This window comes from Entelurus aequoreus, linkage group LG15 (genome assembly GCF_033978785.1).
Source record: "Entelurus aequoreus isolate RoL-2023_Sb linkage group LG15, RoL_Eaeq_v1.1, whole genome shotgun sequence".
Taxonomy (NCBI): Eukaryota; Metazoa; Chordata; class Actinopteri; order Syngnathiformes; family Syngnathidae; genus Entelurus; species Entelurus aequoreus.
Window position 1 is genome coordinate 33,489,367 of NC_084745.1, and position 27,986 is coordinate 33,517,352.

Genomic DNA, 27,986 nt, shown 5'->3' on the forward strand with positions numbered 1-27,986 from the left:
ATTACCCACAGGTTAGGGTGACCAAATCAAGCGCTCCTTTTCTCCTACCTGGACCAGCTGTCACCAACTTCCCTTGAGCTCACTAGTGTCAACTAACTTTGCGTCAATCAGGTAGGGCTTCTCCACTGTTTTACAGGAAGATATATTTCACTCGCTGTTTGCGCCAAATGTTCTGCAAACATTCTGCGAGGAGGGGAAAAAAACGATTACCGGTAAGCTTCAACACATCAAACCTCGTCAGCCGCCAGCATCGCTTAGACAGTGTTTTGAAAGCCTCTGAAGATGCTGTGAAAGAAGCTGCTCCAAAGCCAGCTGCAAATAAATATTTCCTAAAGACTGGAAAAATGTCATTTGTTGCCTGTCCCCGCTCCCTAAAATTAAACTTTGCCATGAAATATAATTTAAATATATTTGGATTCATGTTATGTTAATTTATCATTACTATTAATGTCATAGTTGTATATTTGTTTTACATGTTTGTGTTACTCCTTATCTCGAATATGGTTTATTTTCTCAAATGAAAATTAACTTTTGTTGTGGGTCTGGGTTTTCCCCAAGTCCTGTTACCCTAACACACGTGTTCCGCCACTTTATTTTAAGAGCAGGCCACTTCATTTATTTTCACTTTATTTTATGTGGCCTGCCTTGTTTTGTAATGTGGTCAGCCACATAATTTATGTGGCCTACCATATTTTTTATGCGGCCTGCCACATCATTTATGTGGTCCGACACTTTATTTTGTGTGGCGAGTCTTATTAAATGTGACCTGCCACTTCATTTAACATAGTCTTCCACAATATTTAATGTGCCCTGCTACATCATTTATGTGGTCCGACAAATTATTTTATGTGATCCACCACATTATTTTACAGCCAGGCCACTTCATTTATGTGGTCTGTCACATTAATTTATGAACAGGCGAGCCTTGTTATTAAACATAGTCTGTCACATCATTTAACATAGTCTGTCACAATACTTGATATGGCCTGCCACATAATTTATGTACTCCGCCACTTTATTTAAATTGGCCTGCTAAATCGTTTAAACTTTAATATGAATTAATTACATTTCATTTAATTATTTCTGGGTTGTCAAAATAAATACGTCGTCACCTTGACTTACGATTTCAATGCAAGTTATCCTTTAAAAATAGATGCCCAAGCAAATTATGTAACAGGGCTATTATAGGTTTGTATTCCTATACGTATATTCACCTTTACAAACGGCCCTCTGAGGGACACCATGATTGCGATGTGGCCCTCAACTAAAATAAGTTTGACGCCTCTGCCCTAACACAATATTCTACAAGACGTTGGATCATTCATATCCTCTGCCGGTTATGAAAGGTTCAGTCATTCAATATATTATATTTCACTGCAGCTGGGTTGGTTAAAATCTCAGCACAGTCATGTCGCCTATATATTTTGTCAATCTTTATTTAAAAAAAACATAATTTCTTGTTGAATCACTGTTGAGTGTCAACATGCTATTAGCAAAAACTGCTATATTTCATGTAATTCTATGCTAAAAACTCACTCCTGTTACTTTCGGTCCTGTTTCTAAAATGTGTCATCTTCAGCTTGGGAGCCTTTCACAAAAAAGTGTTTGAGAGGGGCCAATGAATATTTGAAGTACAATACAGGCCAGAAGCACACTTTTATACCACCAAAAAGGGTACAGGGTGATATTAAGGAAACGTTTGTACCATTTAAATTTTTTTAAATGTGTTATGCTAATGCACTATATATATTATAAGTGATTTAAATAGGGCATATTAATAGTGGTATATGTATAGTTAAGGCATTTAGAGCCATCATTGATGTTTTTGTAATATATGGAAAGTTTCAACAAGCCAATACACAAAAAAAAACCCTATTAAGAACCCTGCACATACAGCAACAGTATCATGTAAAAATGTTTTTTTTATTATATGACTCATTTCTTTTGCATGATCAGGAAAAAAATGAGCTAAAAAGAGGCACTTCAAGTTATTCATTCATTGCACTGTAAAAAAAAAAAAACTGAAAAAATTGTTATTGGTCCAACATTTCACATTTTTGCACAGAAATATTACCTGAAATTACTTAAAGATGGAAAAAAATCAAATAACGCAAGGTGGCGCATGTTTGAACCCAAACGTCGGCGTTAAAAATAATTACGTGATAAAAGGGTAGCTATAGAAAATAGATGCTCTTTTGGCTCCAGCGTGTAAACGTTAGCATCGTCGGTGCGGTCTGCAGCATCTGAATGTCATTCGCTAACATCCTGCACAGACGTCGCAAATACTATCAAGTACACTATCAAGTACACAATCAAGTACACAAGGTAGGAATTGCATTGTTGATTATTAGCCATATGGCCCTGAAATGGTGAGAGCCACAGCTACTACTGTAAGTCTGTTTTCATACACGCACACACAAACACACAGCTCTAGTCAGCCAACCAGTGCAACGCAATCGTCCATTTTTATATTTTTTAATTTAGTTTAAAAATATTATATAGGTGACAAAGTGAGTTACTTAATTTTTTTACAGTATTTTGTTCATATAATAAAAACCCGCAAGTCGCACTTTGGATAACGCTGTGCTTTTTTTTGGGTACAAATTCCTACAATAACGTTGTTAGTTATACGGATATTCAGATTAGGGTTTTATGCTGGCGATTCCGATAACGATCATCTACGAGTCAGATTGGCAGATAGCAATCACATGTATTAACTGCCCATTTTTCCATGTATTTATGGTGAGTGCTATTGACAGTTTAACAATATCAACACACTATTTAAACTAGTTCCTTATTGGCTTCCTCTGTGTGTAACATGTTCAGTCTTGTCCACCAGTGATAATAGTACTTGGTAATGAAATTTAAGATACTAAGAAAAGCAATGCATTTGCCATCATGAAGGTGATTATTATTATCTTAGAGGAGCGGCTCCACACTGTGTATGAAGACATTTAATCAGGGGACTAAAGAGGGGATTTGCGATGGCATTCACATACTTTTTTTTACAAAAACTGCACGATATTGATCGGCAAATCCCCACTAGGTACACACGCATGAATCAATCAATCAATTCATTGGTGTGTGTGATTATTAGTTTAAATGATGGCCATTTTTTATTGGCCCGCTCGATATTGTAAAAATGTAGTTACAGTACTGTAGTTCGAAAACGAAAAAAAGGTGTATTGTAATATGAAAACACTGAAATATCAAAACGTTGATAATGCGCATTGTCCCTGACAACTATTAATTATTACATAACTATTAATATTAACACATATTTTTACAGTATGTATTAATATTAATAAATATTGTGTGTGTGAGTGTGTGTGTGCGTGAGTTCCCTCAGTGGCTGTGATAGCACCAGGTGAATATCATGTCAGGCTATTAGTTGTGCACTCTGTCCTCCAAAGCCTTAAGCTCCGCCTCCACCTTGTCTGGAAGGTCCGCCCCCACCTGCTGGCTGAAGTACGCCCTCAGCTCCTTGGTCTCGTTCTGCCAGAAATGCTTGGGCACGTCGAACAGGGCGCCCATGTCCACGCCGCCGCCCAGGCCCTTGGTGTCGATGGCGCCGTCCACCGGCAGCCAGCCGATCGTGCTCTTCTTGGCGGCCTCATCGTCCCGCGCGCGCCCGCAGCGTTTGAAGATCCATTCCAGCACGCGGGCGTTCTCGCCGAAGCCCGGCCAGAGGAAGGCGCCGCTGGCGGGGTCCTTCCGGAACCAGTTGACGTGGAAGATCTTGGGCAGGTGAGTGGGGGCCTCTCGGCTCTCCATGCTCAGCCAGTGAGAGAGGTAGTCGCCAAAGTTGTAGCCGAAGAATGGACGCATGGCGAAGGGGTCGTGCATTATCACCTTGCCTGGGGGGGAGGGGGGACATCTTGACAGCCTCAGATAGAAAAAACAAACAATTTTAAAAAAGTGCATCTGTACCTTGATGCTCAGCAGCTGCTGTGGCCTCTGACCTCATTGCAGCGCCAACAAACACGCCGTGCTGCCAGCTGAACGACTCGTACACCAAAGGAACTCCTGATGACATCATCATTGGATCACATTATAAACATACCACCATGTCTTCTAAAGGCTAGTGTAGAAAAACAATTATTTTAAAGAAGTCTGTGTACGGCTTGCATTCTTTCTTTCCGACAGCAATGTATAATTGTGAAAAGTTCACTGTGTTGAATAAATATGAACAATTTTAGTCAGTATGCGTGTGTGTGTGTGTGTGTGTGTGTGTGTGTGTGTGTCACTATCAATGTTGGATAAAAAAAAAAAAAATCAATCAGTTTTTTGCTTTTTCCCCTAATACGAAAACAGTTCAGTAATGTAAACATGTTGAATTTTAAAGGGTCGAAAAATCTAAAAGATGATTTATTTTGAATATGTCTCTGGTTAAAGTCGTTTAAAAAGAATGATTTGTTTAAAGTGGGCAAAAAAATTATTAAAATATTTCATGTCTTTGCAGCAGTTTTTGAGGACCTTGACTGTGAATTTTAAACTTGACACCAAAAAATAATGCATTAAAATCAATGCAGCTGCCAATCATTGACTATTTCAAGGCCTCTCAAGAATATTTAACGAAAATTTTAATAAAAAAAATCTAAATAAAGTAAATATATTATAAATGAGTAATTCATTTCAATGCATTTATTTAATTCAATGGTAATATGAATTAGTGTTAAATATATATATATATATATATATATATATATATATATATATATATATATATATATATATATATATATATATATATATATATATATATATATATATATATATATATATATATATATATATATATATATGAATAATGAAATGGAGTTGTGTAAACATGCTGGTATTTAAAGTATTGAAAAATATAATTCATGTTTAATACATATATTTCAAAATGAAATAATCTTAAATGCCTGACTAATATAAAATATCTTGTTTTTAGTAAGCTGGCTTTTTGAGTACACCAAGTGTGAGTTTTAAATTTGACATTAAAACTAAACAAAACTGGGAAAACAATGATATATTAAAATCAATGTAGCTGCCAATCATTGACTCTATTTCAGGGCCTATTAAAATGTGTTGTAAAAAAAATAAAAATAACAAAAATGTAATAATAATAACACAATTCAATAAATATAATGTAAAAAAAATATTACATGTATTTATTTTCTAATAATTTCATATTTGTTAGATAATATTAAGAAAAAAATGGAGTTATGTTAACATGCTGGTCTTTAAAGGGTTAAAACACAAATATGTTCATGTTTAATATGTACATTTTAAACTGAAGTAGTCCTAAAACTATAATATAATATAATTTGGTGACTGAGTTTTAAAATTTGACACTCAAGAAAACTGAAAACATTTAAAAATAATTAATTCAATGTTGCTGCCAATTATTGTGCATGTATTACAGGACCTATAAGTTATATTTAAGAATTTAAAAAATAATAAAATAATTAATAGTAATAAGAAAATAAATGCAACAAATCCAAATATTAATTTGAATACATTTAATTTATTGTATTTAATTGTAATTTAATTAATATGAATTAAAATGGATAATTTAATAACATGAACAAAGCATGGAGTTATGTTAACATAGTAGTCTTTAAAGGTTAAAAAAACTTAAAATGAGTCATGTTTTTAAGACTACTTTAGTCTGAAATATACATAATAAACATGAATTACATTAAGTAGGACTTTTTTTTACAGTAGTACCTCAATTTACAAGCTTAATTGGATCTGTGACGGAGCTCTTAACTCAAAACACTTGTATCTCAAATCAAAGTCTACCTATCTATTAATTGATATCAATTTAACTGGTGCTCATGTAGCATGCCTTTAAAAAAGAAAAACAAACTCTTAATAACAAATATTGTATAAAGCACTACAATAGAATGTGGTACAACTACAGCAGTTGTATGTGGTAACGTAATAATAATGTACAGCATTTCTTCAGAGAGTGAACTTTTATAGTATCTCCTTAGAGCTGCTTTTTCGTCAAACACACCATCAGCAGCTGTTCCATATTTTCATGGATATATGACTGCCGATATTATTTTACCATCCCTGACTGGCGTTATCCACTCATTCTGCTTCAATATGGTGCAGACTAGCAGAGATACGCTCCAATTGCTTCTCCAAGTTGCCGACGCCATTATGTTTTTGATCATTTCTTTATTTAATTCAATGAATAGCATCCTTTTCTTCTCAGCACTGTCCTTCACAGTGATTCTCTTCCTTTCAATGCTTGGAAAACAAAGTTATATCCTTTCTAGCTATAAGCACATGCTAGCGAGTAAGAGCAGATGTTTTGGTCGGCTCTAACTGGGTTCACTGTGACATTTGCTACTCCAACTCATGGCGGAGATCCTCAAATTTGTACTTGCAACTCAACCCATAACAATTAGCTTACCTCAAAGCCCTTTTAAGTTGAGGTACCACTACGTATATTTTTACACCAGTTTTGGGGAAGCTGACATTTTAGTTTTTCAAACCCCACTTATGTTTTCCGGACGCGATGGCACAATGCCAACAAAGAGCCGCACCAACCTTGCGGCCTGCGACCGCCGAAGATGATGGCGTCGATGGGAACGCCCTGTTCGCTCTCCCAGAGTGGGTCGATGATGGGGCACTGATCGGCCGGAGCACAGAAGCGTGAGTTGGGGTGGGCGCAAGGAGTGCCGCTTCCTGGTAACAATGGGGGTGGGGGGACAGACAACACATCATTGTTTTGCAGAAGAAACTTGTAGAGAACATTTACTGAAGGGAATGTTGTTCAACTACAGCAAATGCTGCTTTAAAATGTACCTTCAATGGTAATGTGATGATGGCGCTATCCGCAGGGGGGAATAAAAGTGTTGCTGCTATGAATCCAGCTTCACTCGTCCATTTACTCAACATTTTCCAGCAGGAAGATGCTTTGACACGACGTGATGTTGTATGCACAATATTGTATGTTTGTGATCATTTCTCAATCAATCAAAAAAATGTGTTTAAAAACAATTAAGGAGACATATTTTAGGGTTTAGTTTACCTGCTTGCAATCTACTGGCCTGTGTTTGTTCTATTGCATGTTTGTACAGTGTCATTTCAACATTGGACATTGGAGCTTGAGCAAACATCAAATTTGCGTCATTCTGTCAAACTTTACAGGTTGTGCACAAAACAATGAAGATGGGTTCAAGGTCTTTGTTAAAGAAAATGATTTAAACATTAACGGGCTAACTGTAGTAAGTGCATATTTGCAGCTTATATAAATTGTAAACAAATTACAAATAGGTTCAGGCATGATTTTTGTTAAACAGATCTGATGTGGTGAAATTTAAAACTTTTTATACTTTATATTTGTGTATATTATATTGTATAACACTTTCATGAGAGGGAATGTTTGGGGGCCGGAGAGAAAAAAAAACATCCAACGTAAGTGCTCTAATACAAGTAGTCCTGCAGCGTGTTTACTTGTGCATAGCTGGACCGCCAGCTAACATCTAAATGTCTTCCCATAAGCACAAAAAGTTGCTCTTTTCTTGGTTATTTACAAAAGGTAAACATGCTAGGTCAGGGGTCGGCAACCCGCGGCTCCGGAGCCGCATGCGGCTCTTTGACCACTCTGATGCGGCTCAGCTGCATACTTGCCCCCCCCCCCCCCCCCCCCCTGATTACTTATGGATCTCAGTGCCTCTCCTAGATAACTCCCAGGGCAAATATAATCCTATTTTCACTCTAATTACTAAATTAAGGGCGTGCCCTAATTGCACTGCAGTAATTGTCCTCTATAGCATTTACAAACAGCGTGCCAGCCCGGCCACATGTTGTATGTAGCTTTTACTTGCACACGTAGGAGACAGCAAAGCATACTTAGTCATCAGCCACACAGCTTACACTGACGGTAGACGTATAAAACAACTTTAACACTGTTACGTTACAAATATGCGCCACACTGTGAACCCACACCAAAAAAGAATGAAAAACACATTTCTGGAGAACATCCCACCGTAACACAACATAAACACAACACAACCAATACCCAGAATCCCATGCAGCCCTAACTCTTCCGGTCTAGATTATACACCCCCGCTACCACCAAACCCCCCCACACATCAACCCCCCCCCCCCTGCGTCGGTTGAGCGGAAGAGTTAGTGCTGCATGGGATTCTGGGTATTTGTTGTGTTGTGTTTATGTTGTGTTACAGTGCAGATGTTTTCCAGAAATGTGTTCGTCATTCTTTTTTGGTGTGGGTTCAAAGTGTGGCGCATATTTGTAACGTAACAGTGTTAAAGTTGTTTTATACGTCTACCGTCAGTGTAAGCTGTGTGGCTGCTGACCTAGTACGCCTTGCTGTCACTTACGTGAGCAAGCTGAAGCTGCATTCTACATGTGGTCAAGCAGGTACACTGTTTGGGCAGGCTGTAGAGTGCACCAAAAGCAGTGCCATCACGCCCTGATATTCGGGAGTCTCCCGGAAATAATGAGAGGGTTGGCAAGTATGACGCTATCAAGCGCCATTCATTCAAAACTCGCGGGCCCCATTAACATCAAGTTTCCATATTAAAGTGCGTGCCGGTGCGTGTGTCTGAGACCCCTGGTTAACATAGCACAAAGCAATTTAAGCTTTGTATGCGGTGTTTTTCCTTTTAAATTTTAACATTTTTTTCGTGGCTCCCATTATTTTCTTTAATTTGTGAAACTTGCCAAAATGGATCTTTGAGTGGTAAAGGTTGCCGACCCCTGTGCTAGGTCTAATCTCATACATGAACACTAGTTTTATCTATATGGACAAAAAGTGCAGTTACGTCTTATGGCCATCAGGTGCTAACTTGCAAAATTGTTACATTTATTTTTTTTATCTCCCATGTTCATAAAGTGCTATCTTGCATAATTTTCACATGTATTTTTATTTATATATATATATATATTTTTTTTTTCTGCCATGTTACTTTGTTTACAATGCTTGTGTTGTTTTCGTGTGCACATTTAATTTCTACTTGAGGTACATGAAACAATGTTTTTATCTACAATAATGTTTCTTCTGCAAATCATTTTAAATGTGTTGTTTGTGTTTTTTTAATTAAAAAAAAAAACTTTGTTAAAATATTTCAATTTAAGAACTTTCAAAATACATATACACATACATACTGTGTATATATACATACTGTGTATATATATATATATATATATATATATATATATACATATACACATACATACTGTGTATATATACATACTGTGTATATATATATATATATATATATATATATATATATATATATATATATATATATATATATATATACACATAGGGTATATATATATATATATATAGGTTAGTTTTTCATACCTATCATTGACTAATTTTACTTGACAAAGCTTTTTCGAACATTCCACACTGCAAAATAACAAAAGCACATGTGATTTGTGCTCATATCGTATTAGATCAACATACTCAAAGCTCCTATATTGGTATCATATCAGAAGTGAGAAAGTCTCGTATCGGGAAACCCCCACTTTCTTTGGCTGCAAAATTATTCATTCATCAAAATCAACCATCAATTACTTATCCAGTCAAAGCTTGAATAACCTCATCTCAAATATTCTACTTCGCACTTCATTTTTGAAAATAAAGAGGTACCTCAGTTTTTCAAAGCCCCACTTCTTTTATGATTCAGTTTTTGATGGAAAAAAACATATTTGGCCAGATACTGTACAAAATCCACATACTGGAGTCTCATTTGTTAATGACTCAACAGCGCCAAAATGAGTCTTAAATGAAGATGAAATGGTTAAATGTTTCATTCATCATTTTATGTATTTCACATCGTTTTCTACAATTAGTTTTGGTTGTTTGGAACGGATTCATTTATGTATTAATTAATTCTTAAGGGCAAAATTTGCTTTGGTTTCATTGACTTTCTGGACCGGATTACAAAAAAAAATACTAACACATTTTCTGTGTCCTTATGACAAAGACAGAGGATACCTTTGTTCCAGGCTTTTCCGTGCCAGTCCGTCAAAGTGACGCCAGCAGCAGGGGGGTCCAAACCCTCCCACCACACGCCTCCATCACTGGTCTCCCCAACATTAGTAAACACTGTGTTTTTGGCGATAGTGCTCATGGCGTACGGGTTGGTCTTGTCTGAGGTTCCCGGAGCCACGCCAAAGAAACCGTTCTCGGGATTGATGGCTCTAAGCTTCCCTGCGGCAAATAGAAAAAATAAACAGGAGTGAGATCAAGTCGCCATGTGGAGAAAAGTTGAACCTTCTCACCTTGATTGTCGAATTTCATCCAAGCGATGTCGTCGCCCACGCACTCCACCTTCCAGCCCGGCAGAGATGGCTTCATCATGGCCAGGTTGGTTTTCCCGCAGGCGCTAGGGAACGCCGCCGCTACGTAACGTTTCACTCCCTGAGGGTTGGTGATGCCCAGGATCTGAGGAGGGAACATTTTAAAGTTAACGTTCGTCTCAGTTTAAATTTTATAGTTGCCATCCTCACCAGCATGTGCTCCGCCAGCCAGCCTTCATCCTTGGCAATGCGGGAGGCGATGCGCAGGGCGAAGCACTTCTTCCCCAGCAAGGAGTTTCCCCCGTAGCCGCTGCCGAATGACAGGATCTGCCGGGTGTCGGGCAGGTGGGAGATCAGAACTTTATCCGGATTGCAGGGCCATGCGTTGACTAGAGGGGCTGCAAATGGGACAACATGAGGAAAAATAATTCAAAAGTCCTAGAATACAATCAAACACTATATAAAGACTGCAAATATTAGATATCTCTGTTGAGTACACCCATACAGACATGTCACTTATTTCTCTATATTGAGTGTATAAAGTAACCCAGCAGGCACAAGACATTGAAACGACGTTGAGAACTTGTTGAATTAGGTCCTGACGTTGAGCAACTTACACATATCGTTGGAACAACATGCTCTTTGACAATGTTTAATCAATGTTGGGTTCTGACGTTGATTTGACCAATGAAATTTAGTCATTTCCCAACCAATATTCTACAACACAAATACAAATACATACTTTTTGACGACGTTTATTCAATGTCAGGTTGTGGCGTTGATTTGACCATTGAAATTGGGTAATTTCCCAAACAATAACGTGGATCCAATGTTGGACATCAACATTACCTCAATTTAAAAAAATACAACTATTTTGCACAAAGTCAGTTTTAAAAGGACATGTACAATTAACGTTCTATCAATGTTTTGTGCCTGCTGGGACATGTATGAGGGTCATTCAAATTAAAAGTATATATAAAGATTGCACAGACGACAACATAAATTAAATACGGTCAAATATTTTTATATTTAACCTCAAACTGAGGAGAAACACGCCAACTCCATGTACAGAAGTCCATCCAATTGATTTAAACACCAATATTGACCACTTATTCAGTATGTCACTGGGCACACAAATTTAGACATGTCACTTATTTGATTTTTCACTTGTATTTGACATGACAAACAACAACACGCCAACTGCATGAAGAAAAGCCAACAAACTAAGTGAAAGATTACACATCATGAATGAGGCCACAAATTTAGACATTTCCCTTTTACGTGACACTGAACTGAACACAAAATGACAAAGAGCTTGTCAACTGCATGTATAAAGGTTAATCAAGTTAATGTAAATTTAAACCATTTAAATGAACAAGGCCACACGTTTAGACATTTCACTCATTTACTATAAATCCGTACATTAACAGCAAAATGAGAGACAGCATGTCAACTGCATCTATAAAAGTCAAATGACATTAAACATCAGTACTGCACATAGTAAATAAAGACCACAGGTTCAGACCCCTTACTTGTATATCTACTTTAAGCACACACATTTAGACTTTTCTGCCTTATGTCTGCACAAAACGAACACAAATTTCAATTTAATCAATCCCTTAACTCAGCGTAAACTCAGGAAAACTATGTCGACTGCATGAATAAAAGTCAATCAAACTAAATCAAAGACTGCACTTAATGAATGAGGCCAAACTTTTAGACTTCCTTTATATCCCTCTCTAAACTGTGCACACGATGACAAGGAACATGTCAATTGAATGTATAAAGTTTCCTTCAATTGAAGTAAATAAAAAGATTGCACAAACTACATAATGAAATTTAGACTTTTCATTGACATCCATCTCTGAACTGCGCACAAAATGACAGGAATATGTAAATTGCATTTACAAAGGTCCTTCAATTTGAAGTGAATATCAAGATTGCACAAACTCCATCATGGATAATGTTACAAAACTTAGACGTTTCACTTGTGTCCATCACTTAACTGAGCACAAACTGAGGAGGACCATAAAAGCCAATCCAATTAAAATTACACATCAAAGACTGTACACAACAAATAAAGCCATATATTTAGACATTTAAATTATTTATCTGTTTTGAGCACAAAGTGCATGTGTAAAAGTCAATGAAATAGAATTTTCAAAATCAAGAATGCGTATTTTAAATATAGCTACAAATGTAGACGTTTCACTGATATTCATCTCTGCATTGAGCACAAACAGATGAGGGAAATTAACACTTTAGACATGTCATGTGTTATAATGTGTACCTTTCAGGGGAAGAGGTCGTCCCAAAGAGTGCTGACAACGGACAAACTCCTCTCCCTCTGCCAGCTTATTGAGAACAGGTGTGCCCATACGAGTCATGATGCCCATACTGGCCACAACATACGGCGAGTCCGTCACCTGTAAAGAGGGCAAGGCATATATTTACTAACCTGACTATCGCCAGATCCTTGTAGTTCGCTGAGCTCCACACAAGGATCTGGGACTTCTCAATAGGAGATGTATTTCAGAGGGCGGGGCCTTGTAAAAAAAATCATTGTATGTGATTGGATAAACCACTTGTCCGTTATCTTGAATGACGTGCTACTTCAACCACTCACATCCAAATCAACCCGTGATGCTGATAAGAGCAACGCTGGTAAATCCAAAACAGAACAGCCGACATATTGGATAACGACAGAGCGTAAAGTTAGAGAAATTTTACTGAAACAACGCAGCAATAGATTTGACAAAACAGTCAATCAATGTCAGCACAGGACTCCTCGCTGCGTGCCGCCATTGTTGTTTGAATCAAACAGTCGCTTTGGCACTACGTCACATCTATGAAATCCCGCCCGGCGATCCTGATTGGTTCATTATTTTTTGCTATCTTGAAGGAGTTTGCATTGCCGTCGAGACAAGATCCTTGTGTGGAGCTCAGCGAACTACAAGGATTTGGCGAGAGTCAGGTCATATATTTATTGCACAGTCAAAAAAAATGTGGCTGTGAATGTATAGTCTACCTGGACGCCATACTTGGCAAGAGTGGAACCCACTGGACCCATACTGAAAGGAATGACATACATGGTGCGACCTGGAGAGCGGAGAAAGAGAACCAAAAATAACAACATTAAAATAGATTTATATGGTAGATGCCTTTTACACACATAACAGATTTTTTTTTTAAATTACATAATATTTCTTTAAATCTGCACACTTTTCTGCACTGGCTATTGGCAACACTAAAAATTGTCCCTAGTGTGTGAATGTGAGCGTGAATGTTGTCTGTCTATCTGTGTTGGCCCTGCGATGAGGTGGCGACTTGTCCAGGGTGTACCCCGCTTTCCGCCCGAATGCAGCTGAGATAGGCTCCAGCACCCCCCGCGACCCCAAAAAGGACAAGCGGTAGAAAATGGATGGATGGATGGATGGGCTATTCCCGTCTTGTACACTGAATGTGTGGCGTTGCTGCGACTAGAAGAGGGGTGTCCAAACTTTTTCCACTAAGGCCGTGTACTGAAAAATCATTTTGATACTTTTTTTTTTTTAAACCAATACAATATAAAGATTTTTTTTAACCTTTACAGCAGTAATTCTCAAACTGTGTTACACAGCCTTCCATCTTGTGGTATGCCAAAGAAACACTTGATTACAGTACTGTGTTTTATTTTCCCACATTCAAACACAATGACTGTTCAAACTGTGTGTAATGTCACAGTGGCCAAAATATTAAATATACTTGTTAAATAAAATCTATGCCTTGTTTTTTTATGAATACTTAGGCCTACCATGCTAATGTATTTTACATTTCGTCATTATGGTGGTACTTGGAGAGCCAAGTATTTTCTAAGGTGGTACTTGGTGAAAAAAGTTTGAGAACCATTGCTTTAGGGCTCTCCACAACTTTGGTCCCAGGGACCTACAAGGGTCTCAGTCATAACAATGTTAAAAATAAGTCATATGTTTTTTTTTAATACAATGCCTAAATATTTAGATCAACTGCAAGTCTATCTGCCCATATGAAGTTATTTTTTTTATTTGTATTTTTATGTTTTATGCCCTTTTTGTCAAAACCCTGCTTTTAATGGCAAAAATATGCAATATTTTCCCTAAAAGACTTTCAAAGTTCAATATTTGACATGAAGGAATTGGAGCCTTAAATAGGTCAATAATTCATAACAACATTGATTCATTATTAGTGTGAATGTTGTCTGTCTATCTGTGTTGGCCCTGCGATGAGGTGGCAACTTTTTCAGGATGTACCCAGCCTTCCGCCCCACTGCAGCTGGGATAGGCTCCAGCACCCCTACAACCCCGAGAGGGACAAGCGGTAGAAAGTGGATGGATGGATTGTTTTCGGAGCAATGACAGTTTCTAAAAAAAGAAATCCCACTAAAATTGTTGGGGATCCAAAAAGGCTCTACTCATAAAAATGTCATTGATTTTTGATTTTTTTTACTTTCAACGCTTAACAATCAGATCTGTCCGTTATATGTTTTTAAATACATTTTTCTTTTATGCTATGTTTGTCAAACACACAAATTATGCAATATTTCCCCACCAAATATTTCAAAGTGGAATATTTGATTTGAAAACGATTACAACATTGATTTTGATTCATTATTATTTTTGAGTAACGGCAGCTTTAAAGAAAAAAGTCTGCATCGCAGCTTTGTGTTATTATAGTCAACATTGCAACTTTTTGTCAATACATTTTCAGCGGTTTGCTCTTTTATTCCACTGTTTTTGTTTTTTTTTAATAGTATTTTTAGACTGTGGCCATTAAAAAATTAGCTGCGGGATGCAAATGGCCACACTTTGGGCACTCCTGTACTAGAATCTCCATCAATTGACAAGACAACTGGACAGGAGAAGTGAGTCCATGTTTAACTTCACACCCCTGGTCCCCACATTTCCAGTATGTTTTCACGCAGGTGTAGAGATGTGCGCTTTCCAACGTACCCGCCATGCATCCTGGGAAGCGCTCTTCTCTCGCCCTCTGCCAGTCCGACTCGCTCATCCAGCTGCCCAATTGGCTCTTCACCCCTCCGGCAGGAATCGGGATGGTGTCCCTCTGGTTCTTGGTCACGATCACCGTCTTGCTCTCCACTCGGGCCACGTCCTTCGGGTCCGTGCGCGCCAACCAACTGTCAAGACACTGCATGAGCCGTGTGCTCACAATAGCAACATATAAATAAAAACGGGAATTACCAATTGTCATATTTAGGAAGCCTCTTGACCATCCCTTCCTTTTCCAGGCCTGCCAAGATGGTGGCCGTCTCCTCCGGCGTCCCCGTCACCACATGGATACCGCTGGGCTTGCACTCGTCCGCCGCACCCTTGACAAATTCTGCCACGGCAGGGGGCAATGAGGGGATGGAGGACAGGGACCGGACCCCGATGGCCCCCCTTCTGAAAAGACAACATATGGGTAAGAACAGTGGTCTTAAACGTTTTCAAAGCCAAGGACCCCAAACTGATGGACAGTTGGAGCGGGTACCAACTACTTACCGTAAATTCCGGACTATAAGACGCTACTTTTTTGCGACACTTGGCACCCTGCAGCTTAGTAAATGGTGCAGCTAATCAACATTTTTTTATTTGCTGTCGGCCAAAATGCAAATAGTTAAAAAATTACCAAAAAAACAAGCAAAGACACTAAAAAGGTGTGTTATTGTTTGCGCTATGGCTCCATCTTTTGGTCGAGTCCGCTCACTGCAGGTGCTGCAGTGTCCTTCCATGAAGTGCTTTCAACTGGAAGTAGAAGTGCCGTTCCGTCTTCCAGCCGTCCATAGCGTTTTTACACATATAAATTCTTCATTCATCACCGAAAGCAACATTTGTAAGTTTTACAGCATCACTAAAACAATTCATACTTACTAAACCATCCCATGTGTGATGTCTGTAGGAGTGTTTTCGTGCACATTTGTACGCGCTATTGTGATGTAATCAGGAGAGCGTCGTTAGCATTAGCTAATATGCTTAAACGTTTACGAGTGTCTGTGTTAAAATTATTAACTTAGGACATTCTTTTATTATTGTTTCAATTCAATTCACCAAAACCTCGCCGTGAAGTTATTGAGTTGGTTTAGCTGATTGGAGATCTACATTCCGCAGCTAGTGGGGCCATGACGATGACTTCGGTTTTGTTGTATCAGCCGTTTTACTTCTGAACAATTAAGGTATGTAAATAAACATTTACAGAATACTTCTGTGAAAATAACTCATTTCACAACATGTATATATATATATATATATATATATATATATATATATATATATATATATATATATATATATATATATATATATATATATATATATATATATATATATATATATATATATATATATATATATGACTTATAGTCCGGTGCAGCTAATATATGGAAATATTTTTCCCCCCTAAAATTTAGTGGGCGCGGCTTATATAGCTCTATAGTCTGGAAATTACAGTACATGTCTTGTAACGAATTATCTTATAAAAGTAAACTGGTTCTAAAGGTACTTTGTTATTATGCAATACTAAGATAACAAAATTATAAAGTATAGTGTCACTGGCAACTCGCGCACTAATCCCTAGCTGAAAACTGGTGTGCTAATTGTTAACTGACAATAGGTGCATTCATTGTATTTGCTAGCTGACAAGTTCAGCGCTAATCTTTAGCTGACAAGTGGTGCATTAATCGCTAGCTGACAACTAGCAAGTAGTGCGCCAGTCGGTAGATGACTACCTGCTCGCTGACAGCTAACGTGCTAATTACTAGCTGACAACTGCAGCGCTAATCACTAGCTGGCAACTGCCGCATTAATAAAGCTGACATCTGGTGCCCTAAATACTAGTTAAAAACTGCCGCACCAATCACTAGTTAACTTTTGGTGCCCTCATTGCTAGCTGATAACTGATGCGCTAATCGCTAGCTGACTATTGGCGTGCTAATCGCTAGCTGACTATTTGAGCGCTCATTGGTAGCTGACAACTGGCGCACTAATGACTCGCTGACAACTAGCGTGCTATTTGCTAGCTAACGTCTAGCGCACTGATTGCTAACTGATAACTGGTGCGCTAATTGCTAGCGGACAACTGCCATGCTAATAAAGCTCACAACTGGTGCACTAATTGCTGGTTGACAACCAGCACGCTAATTGCTAGCCGAGAATGAGCGTGTTAATCCAGCGGACAACTGTTTTGCTAATTGCTAGTTGACAAATGGCACGCTAATCTCTAGCTAACAATGAGCACGCTAATCCCAAACTGACCATGAGCGCGCTAATCGAAAGCAATCCTAAATTTTCAATTTAAAAAAATATTTTTTTTATTCCAGGTTTTAGTAGAAAACTTCAAGGTAAAGGAGTAGGGTGGACATTCCACTGCTATTTTCAAGCTACACTACAGTGTTGGAGTGTTTATGTATATTTAAAGACATTTCAATTAGCGGAAAAATTGCATGGAGAATATAAACAAATTAGGGATGTCCGATAATGGCTTTTTGCCGATATCCGATATGCCGATATTGTCCAACTCTTTAATTACTGATACCGATATCAACCGATACCGATATCAACCGATATATACAGTCGTGGAATTAACACATTATTATGCGTAATTTGGACAACCAGGTATGGTGAAGATAAGGTACTTTTTAAAAAAATGAATCAAATAAAATAAGATAAATAAATTAAAAACATTTTCTTGAATAAAAAAAGAAAGTAAAACAATATAAAAACAGTTACATAGAAACTAGTAATTAATGAAAATTTGTCAAATTAACTGTTAAAGGTTAGTATTATTAGTGGACCAGCAGCACGCACAATCATGTGTGCTTACGGACTGTATCCCTTGCAGACTGTATTGATATATATTGATATATAATGTAGGAACCAGGGGCCGTACTTATCAAGCTTCTTAGAATTACTCCTAAGAAGTCTGCTAAGAGTTGACTTAAGAGTAAATAAATTCTTCGCTGAAAACTGCACTTAAAAGTTAGTTATCAAGCGTCTTACTCACACTTTCAGCGAAGTGTAGGACTGAATCTTAAGTGTCACACTCAGAGCTGAATTACGACATTACTATGTGCCGTAAACGGAATTTTAGGTGACGTCATTTCTGTGTCCATAGAAATGACCAATCACGGAAGGGAATCCGTTGTCTAAGAATAAAGAAATATCTTGGAAATATTTAAGTGGACAATGGGAGTGTATATTTTGACAATAAACTGCAAAATAATACAAAACAAACAAGTCCCCGCCGGCACTCACGCTACCGCTCCCTCTCTTCTATCGCCCACACACTCACTGACGTCACTCACCTCACGGCCACACACATACGCTACTGTCATAACATTTTCTTTCCAATTCATTAATTAGGCAACTAATTTGAAACTGGTGTGGGTGGCTCTATATATACTAGCCCACTGCAGACACATGCAGAAATCAACAAGGAATGGAAAAGTATTAAATCTGTGACAAAAATAATATCCGCTCTGTCTAAACGATACCGTTTGATCAGCTGCTCGTCATCAAAAAAAAAAAAACATTGTTCCGTTCCCTGAACGTTCGCGCACGTCTCTCTCGCCTCAGTGCCATCCCCTGCTGGCAACTCCTAACCACTTAAGACACCTCTGAAGGTCTCTTAAATATCGTGGAGAGTAGGAGTGATTCTTAGACTTAAGAACGTTGATAAAAAGCTTTTATTCTTAAGTTTGAGAGTAGGACTAAATTTCGCAAATTCTCAGGACTTAAGTGTAAAATGGCACTCTAAGAAGCTTGATAAGTACGGCCCCAGAATATTAATAACAGAAAGAAACAACCCTTTTGTGTGAATGAGTGTAAATGGGGGAGGGAGGTTATTTGGGTTGGTGCACTAATTGTAAGTGTATCTTGTGTTTTTTATGTGGATTTAATAAAATAAATTAAAAAAAAAAAAAAAACGATTCTGATAATAAAAAAACCGATACCGATAATTTCCGATATTACATTTTAACGCATTTATCGGCCGATAATATCGGCAGACCGACATTATCGGACATCTCTAAAACAAATATTATAAAAAAGTCAAATCAACGGGAAATGTCATGACCCCCTTGCAGTACCTCTGTGGACCCCTGTTGTAGACCTCTGGGTTACAATGTTTGTAGGTGGGAGGAATCATTTTGGTATTTTTGGCCATTATACAAGAATGACAAAGATCAAATAAATAAAAATGTTGCATACATATTAGCATGCACAATAATTACAAATCTTCTGGGTTGCAAAATGTCACCCAATAAAGTCACAATGGGGTGTTAATACTGGTCACAGTTTGAATGCAGAACGATGCGCATCACAACCAAAAACAGGCAAGCGCTCCAAAAGGTGTCCATGCTGTGTGTTTGTGGTTAATGCAGAGCAGAGTGTGACACATTCTATACAATAAAGAGGCAAGCAGAGGGAGGACCTTTTCTCTGTTGGGAGCAGCACAACAAATGTGTGTCTGTGTATGTTGCAATAGAATCAGGGTTCATTCAACTTAAAAGACAGATTTCCCTTTTTTCCCCACATAAAAATAAGGATGTTCCAAACAGGGTTTTATGCTGCCGATTCCCATCATTTATTAGTGAGATCGGCCGATACCAATTATGATAACAAACACTACATTTTTTTAAGTATTCATTGTGGGTGCTATTGACAGTTGAACAATATCGACTCAATATTTTAAGTAATTCCTTACTCTCTTTTCTTACATATTGTTTTAGAAAAACAAAGTCAATAGTATACAAATAATTAACAAAGTAAAAACTACTATATATTACTCTTTTAAATACTTTGGTTTTTGCCCTCAAAGTTCTGTGTCCAGAGAATGTTCCTCGTTTTTGTAAAAGCTAACACAAATGTCAAGAAAAATGACTGACAAATTATAAATATCGACCGAATCACTTTGGTATCAACCATATACTATCCTTGGTATCAACACCACCAATTTATGGATCGATTCGCCCTCCTCTTACATGTGGTGTACTGACTGTGACAATGCTGACACGCTAAAAGTTGTTGTTAAATGATCCTCTCTCGAGACTCTTATTCATCTACTTTTTAATTTCCTGGTAATAACTGCATACTTTCTACTTAGCACTTATTTCTTATGTTGTATAAAGCAAGCTAAGCTATTAGCATTCCTACTTCAGACTTGCTCTCGGTGTGTAACATGTTAAGCCTCGTCCTACTTGATAATGATACTTAAGATACTAATAAATGCATCTTATTTTCCGTAATGGAGGTGATTACTAATGGGGTTTTTTTTTGAGGGGGGTGGGGGGGGGGCCTCCACACTGTACATGTAGACAAATAATTTTCTGGTAGTTGCTGATGAGTCAGGGTACTAAAAATAAAGTGTCAGCAAGAAATGATGGTTGCTTATGTCCGGCATTAAAAAGCATTAACCGACAATGGCTATCACAAACTAATATATATATATATATATATATATATATATATATATATATATATATATATATATATATATATATATATATATATATATATATATATATATATATATATATATATATATATATATATATATAATCTATATCTCAATGCATACATACAGGAAATAATATACAGTATATGCTGTCTGTGTTGGCCCTGCGATGAGGTGGCGACTTGTCCAGGGTGTACCCTGCCTTCCGCCCGAATGCAGCTGAGATAGGCTCCAGCGACCTCGAAAGGGACAAGCGGTAGAAAATGGATGGATGGATATGCTGTTTGTCCTCATGCCAGTTATCCCTGCCCTTTCTGCTGTGTGGCGCATGAGAGCAGGGCCTTGCAAACAAATTCTGCCTAGCAACAAATGGCTACAAAAGTGACATGACAGAAATTAATCCCAGTATTAAAACATTTTGAAAATCAAGTTGTGATTTTCTTACCATTATGTTTTTTACAAACTGAAAAATATATTTAATTTATATATTTTCTTTTGCTGGCAGGCTAATATGTAATTGTTTTATTTTTTTAAATTGTGTTGCCTGCGCAGTTTAAAATATTTTATTTTTAATTGTAATTTATATTTACATAATTCTATTCATGAAGGCAAATTTTAATCATTCGTTTTTTTTTATGTTGCAAGTGTGTTTGTTTTTTCAGCTGTGAATTTTCCCCAACAAATCATGTAGACTGTTTCTTGCCTGTGAGGTTTCAATAGGATTTGTTTATCAATTTAATTGCATTTTTGCAATTAAAATCCCAAAGGGCAATTTTTTTTCTGCTGATATACTACTATTATTATCGATGTTTTTTTTTAAAACTAATATTGTGGATGCTTTTACCATATTTATTCAATTATTCAGTAAGGGAAATATAGCTTTTACTTCCATCACTTTAGGGCATCTTGTCCTAAATATATTTCAAAAGAAAACTGGAAGCTGTGAAAGGGAAAGCATATGCCGCCCTGCACGAGACAAAAAGAGTTGAATGGTGGCCCCTGGGTTCAAACTACCTTTGAACAGGTGACTGTCAACATGCCGCGTGTTTAAAAATTGATGAGCGCGCTTTTATCTTGAAACCAGTGCAAAAAAAAGGAGAGAATAAAGTAACAGCCTTTTCTATTTTTTTAGGGCTTGTTTTTGCTGCAGCTTGAAGAGCAGGTTATTCTGTGTTTATACAGTGAACTCCTGTCAAAGCCAAACTAAACTCCATCAAAAAATACACGCAAATGAAGAATAAAGCATGGAAAGTCCTAAATAAAACTACTCTGATGTTAATAACAATTTTAACTTGTGTGAATGTGAGTGTGAATGTTGTCTGTCTATCTGTGTTGGCCCTGCGATGAGTTGGCGACTTGTCCAGGGTGTACCCTGCCTTCCGCCCGATTGTAGCTGAGATAGGCTCCAGCGCCCCCCGTTACCCCGAAGGGAATAAGCGGTAGAAAATGGATGGATGGATATATTTAGGCTCGTACTCAGCCATGTTTGTGAGATTTAATCAATTAAATTACTTAACATTAGGGCTGCAACAAGTAATCGATTAAAATCTATTTTAAAAATAGTTGGCGATTAATTTAGTCATCGATTCGTTAGATCTATGCTATGCGCAGAGGCTACTTTATTTTTATAAAACTTTATTTATAAATTGCAACATTTACAAACAGCTGAGAAACAATAATCAAAATAAGTATGATGCAAGTATGCTGTTTTTTTCAATAAAATACTGGAAAGGATAGAAATGTAGTTTGTCTTTTTTATCCGATTATTAATCGATTAATCGAAGTATTGATCGATTAACAGATTAATCAGATTAACAGATTAATCTATTATCAAATTAGTTGTTAGTTGCAGCCCTACTTAACATTGCTTATGTTTTTATATGTTTTATATTGAAATATCATATTGTTATATGTTGTTTTCTCTATAATATTTAATACTCATTTAAATGTTAATCATTAGGGGTGGGGGAAGTGATCAATTCTTAGATTTATCACAAACTATACATGGACGATTCTAAATCGATGGACAAACGTTCAAATATCATTTATTTATGTTAAATAAAGTCATACAAACGGTACTAAAATGCGGCACGAGCAGGGGTAGCCGAGAAGCCATGCTAACCTCTAAGATAGCTTGAATATGAAGTAGACTAGTAACAACAACAAAATCTATTTGCTCTCTCTCAGTATAGACATCAAATAAAAAAATGTTTTAAAAATGCACCAAAAATCGATTAACAATCGATTTGTAGCCCCTGAATTGTAATTAAATCGATAGGTACCTAAAGAGTTAGTTATCACATTTAAAGGCAACATCTTTTGCATTTAAATATTTTATTATACAGTATATTGTCAATATAATTGCATTTTTAACCTTAAATTAAAACCTAATGTAGACCGTGTCGAAATAAAGTAACTGATATCATTATTTTTCTGTTAATTTTTTACATTGTTGGGAAGTTTCATTTAAAAATGTATGTAAAAAGAACAAAAACAAATGGCGGGGATATTATGTATGTGTTTTATCTTTGCATACATTATATTTGCATGTTTTACACATTTTATACAGTAATTGAATTGAATTATATACATGAATCAAATTGTGCATTTACATACTAAAAACTAGAGTGTGTGAACTCGCTGAACAGAAGACTACATCACGTGTTTCTGTGCAAAAGCATCCTGGTATAACCCTTGTCTAATCAGATTAAACACTTAAACTTTGTGCACACAATAAATCAATTATCACTGCTAACAATCGGCCACTTATGGCGGTAACTCGTCACATGACTGCTATCTGACTGAATCACGACAAAACATTTAAAAGGCTCAATCAATCAAATTATACCTATACAGCACTTTTTCTACATATAAAATGTAGCAAATAGATTTACATTAAAAAAAATAAAACAATTCTAGCCCCAGTCACTCAATCCGATCCCCAAACTCCCATTTCCCTCCGTGACACACAAACACAATAAAAGTAATGTAAAAACATATGTGGCTGAGCACGGAGGAACCAGGTGAGCAAACACTATCTTAGGGAGCCGAGTGCACCAGGAGCTGCATGATGAAGGGCCACAACCGCAACGACTCTGGCCCAGGGCACACGGCCACATGACCCATGAGCCAAAGTCACAGCAGCCGCGGCACAGCAGAGTCCCTAGTGCAGAAGGTTGCTGCTGAGGAAATGTTGGAAATAACTAAAACATAGGTTGCATCAGGAAGGGTCCAATTTATTATTATTTTGTATTACGTTTAAACCAGCATCACATGTGACATCAACAAACCTCGTGAGAGAAAGGAGTGTGACGATAACCGTAGAGCCAGAAATGGCTCAGTAGAAGTGTCCCGATACAACTTTTTTTTTACTTTTACTTTCTTCCAATTGCTGGAGTATTGGCCAATATTGATATTGATCTGATACAATATCAGCACAAATCGTACATGTAATATTTTGTCATGTGAAATGTTAGAAAATGTTTGATCAAGTGGAATGACTTAAACAGAGAACAACGGTGGGTATGAAACACACTTATTTATTATTAACTGCCCGGAATGGACTCATACTGTCTTTAGGTTGAAGGTTAGAGCTTTGTGTCTGTAAGTAATATGCAACAGTAACTATTAGATACTTGTTTGTATTGACAAATGTGGTGTTAGCCTGCAATATTGTTCAATTAAGAGACTTATTACGTATGTCTAGCTTGTGTGCTATTGTGTGCTTAGCTGTTGTATAGCTGCTCACTCATAGTATCCTATAACCGACCATGTTTACCTTATGTAAATAACTTCAACAACAAAAGACCAACCTGGTGTGCTTATTGGAAGACAATGAGATGTTACAGGCAAACGGAGTGTTTATATCGGAGATTTTAGATGCAAGCAGATATAATACGATTAGGATGTAATGATGTAAAAATTTCATATCACAGTTGCTGTGACCAAAACTATCACGGTTATTATTATCGCGGTATTGTTGAATGTGCTCAAAAAGTATTTGTATACACACTGAAATATTTTTACTAAGTATTTTGTAAATAACTAGAATGAATAATGTTTTGTGTTTCTTATGCGTCACTGATAGTGTTTTAGTCTTAGCATTTTATCTAGTTTAATGACTAAGCTTTTATTGTTTTAAATATTGGTTTGTACTGTAGTGGTTCAAGATTTATTTCACTTAAAAGTGCCCAACAATTAAAATCCATTATCATTTATTATTCCTGGCTGGCATTGTGGCACCCTACTCTGTTCAGCAGTCCTGAACGCACCGTAAAAACATATAGGTTTTGTATTACTCTTGGGTTTATAATGATCATTATGCGTTATTACAGCAAAGTTAGTAGGTTCAATGTGCAAAATTAAGTATCTTAATTGTTGCTCAGACAGTAATGTGTTTATATAAATTTAGATTGGGGTATGTTTCTTAATGGCGAAAGTAATCAAGGTCTTTTGTTTTCATATTAGCATTTAAGCTAGCGCCCGTCAGTCCATGAGTTTATCAAAGTGCAGTTATCAATCGCAGTTTTTTGATCATTTGAATCTAAAACGGTTATACTAACATTCAATACCGTTAATTGTTACGTCCCTCAATCCCATAGTTTTTTGCTGATATACTGTAGGGGTGATCGGATCGGGACAACCCCTTATTACAATGCAAGCAAGTGAAAATTATTTTGGGTCTAATTGTGCCTAGCGACAAGTGGCTTAACAAAACATGATGAGACAAAAGAATCTCAGTTATCGGACAACATTACCAAAAAAACAACAACAAAAAGGTCACCATTCGCCAACCTCAAGGAAGACATTGGTTGCTCAGCACACTTCATTGATCTACGATCAATCAGGCACAATCTTCACTGCACAGAACAAATAGGGCAGTGACAACAACTCCTCATGCAGAAACACAAACAAAATAATGACACAGGAACATCATGAGCTTCCTGACATTAAACACACACACACACACACAAACAGCTCACATTTCCTCCAAATGATCACTTTAGAGTCATCACAAAGCCTGAAAGGAAGAATAAGCAAAGAGAAAGAATGAAGACAGTCGAGATATGGACATTTTTAACATACCTCTATGATTAAAATGTCCATCTTTGGCTAGTGTTTTGGCAGTAGGTTCTTAAGAACAGCAGGGTAGGGTTGCAGCTATCGATTATTCTAGTATTTGATTATTTTTGCTCGATTAATCGAATAATCAAATAAATCACTTTATAGCCGCAATGCTAAGTAATAAAAAATGTTTCTGTTTGCCATAAGCTTCATTGTGTTTTCCTAATAAATGCACATCATCCAAATGGAAATTGAACTTCTGAAATGTATGCATTTATAAAAAAATACATAATAATTTCCGCTGTTCGCTGTCATGCATTTCACGGCACTCACACACCACCACTCTAGTCTGCACTCAATTGCAAAGGCCAAGTGGAAAATATGTCAGCGTATTTAAAGTTTCGAGCACTTTATACATTACGAATTTTAGATATTTTTATCGCTCACATTCACTGCACGATTAATTGAAGCGACAAAATATAAATTGTGACTCTCTTTTATAATTGATTGATTGTTGCTGCTTTACAGCAGTGCTCCAAAACACACCCATACAATTTGCACAGGAAGGCGGGGAAGAAAAGTAAAAAAGAAACCAAAAGTCCAAACATTTTCTAAAATCACACCCAGGAACGAATCCCACAAGTCCTGCCGGCAGCCGGGATGCGCAAAATGTCCAAAACACACCCTGTCGTATGGAGCAGTGTTTCTTAAACATAACCCTGTTGTGACATATTGCTTATGTTAAATACATCAATCAATCAATCAATCAATGTTTATTTATATAGCCCTAAATCACAAGTGTCTCAAAGGGCTGCCCAAGCCACAACGACATCCTCGGTACAGAGCCCACATACGGGCAAGGAAAAAGTCACCCCAGTGTGATGTCAATGTGAATGACTATGAGAAACCTTGAAGAGGACCGCATATGTGGGTAACCCCTCCTCTAGGGGAGACCGAAAGCAATGGATGTCAAGTGGGTCTGACATAATATTGTGAAAGTCCAGTCCACAGTAGATCCAACACATCAGCGAAAGTCCAGTCCATAGTGGTGCCAGCAGGAAACCGTCCCGAGCGGAGACGGGTCAGCAGCGCAGAGATGTCCCCAACCGATGCACAGGCTAGCGGTCCACCCGGGGTCCCGACCCCGGGTGGACCGCTAATACATGACTTTTTTAGCTATATAAAGACATGACCAATGCTTACATTGACATTATACACTACCGGTAAGTAACAACCGAGAGGTAGAAGTTCAGTCTGGGCTTTTAGCTTTGGTAAAATTTAGTTGACTAGTAATGAAGTAAAGTATTTGATAATAAGTAATTAAAGAGATATACATGCTGAATATATATTTTCAAATATAAATAATATGTAAAAATGTTTTATTAAATTTGCATTATATTTTAGAAATTCCGTGAAATATAAAACAAAGTTATTAAATATGAGCAGTGAGAGTCGAGCGTTCAGGGTATTATTCTATATAATCTGAATACACAGTCACTATTGAATGAATCAAAAGGCAAGTTTGTGAAAATTAGAGGTACAAAAATGTTATAAACATACTACACATATACATTCGCTTACCTTCGTATAGCTCCCAGGATAAGACAAGCCATTCTCGGTGCCAAAAAAAAGTAGAGTAAAACTAACTAATGAGTCAAAAGTGAACGCTAGCTGAAAAGTTCAACAGTTTAGAGAGAGTCACGGTTCATATCTCAACTCGGAGAGGACCTTGCACTTTGTTCAGCGTGAACATTCGCACGGACAACTTGATGGCAGCAGCACACTGGACGTTAATGTCAACCCTGCAAAAAAAAAAAATAGATGGGTCGATTAACAAATAACCTCCCCACGTAAGAAAAGACCTTTCAACGCACCGGCTCTCTTTCGTAAAACATGCACCCGGATGACGTCCTTCACGGAATATATCCACAAACACTTTACTTCCATGTAAGTTGTATCCCCATTGTTCTGCAAAGCAGTGGCGGCTGACGCAAGTTTCCAGAGGTCCTACAGCAGCAGGGGCAGTAAAAATGTATAGGAAGACCTCGCAGACAGCGTGGAGGTCGAACCCGGAAATAGACGAATGACGCGCTTTTAAAACACCACGTAAATGAAGCGAAATTAAACGCCAAAAAACAAACTTGAAACGGTTGCTCGCATTCCAATTATAAGTCTG

General features: G+C 37.3%; 1 protein-coding gene across 1 annotated transcript; it reads right to left on the minus strand.

Moving 5' to 3' along the window:
* Positions 1-1,910: 1,910 nt before the first annotated feature.
* Positions 1,911-27,871, minus strand: pck2 (phosphoenolpyruvate carboxykinase 2 (mitochondrial)). The gene is made up of 12 exons (XM_062021240.1): positions 27,685-27,871; positions 27,392-27,612; positions 15,499-15,699; positions 15,250-15,434; positions 13,311-13,381; positions 12,573-12,708; positions 10,493-10,680; positions 10,265-10,427; positions 9,978-10,193; positions 6,550-6,687; positions 3,931-4,026; positions 1,911-3,857 (listed from the first exon to the last, which is right to left on the minus strand). Exons 2-12 carry the CDS (start codon positions 27,421-27,423, stop codon positions 3,388-3,390), a joined length of 1,896 nt encoding a protein of 631 aa, XP_061877224.1. The 5' UTR covers positions 27,424-27,612; positions 27,685-27,871; the 3' UTR covers positions 1,911-3,387.
* Between the last annotated feature and the right edge of the window lie 115 nt (positions 27,872-27,986).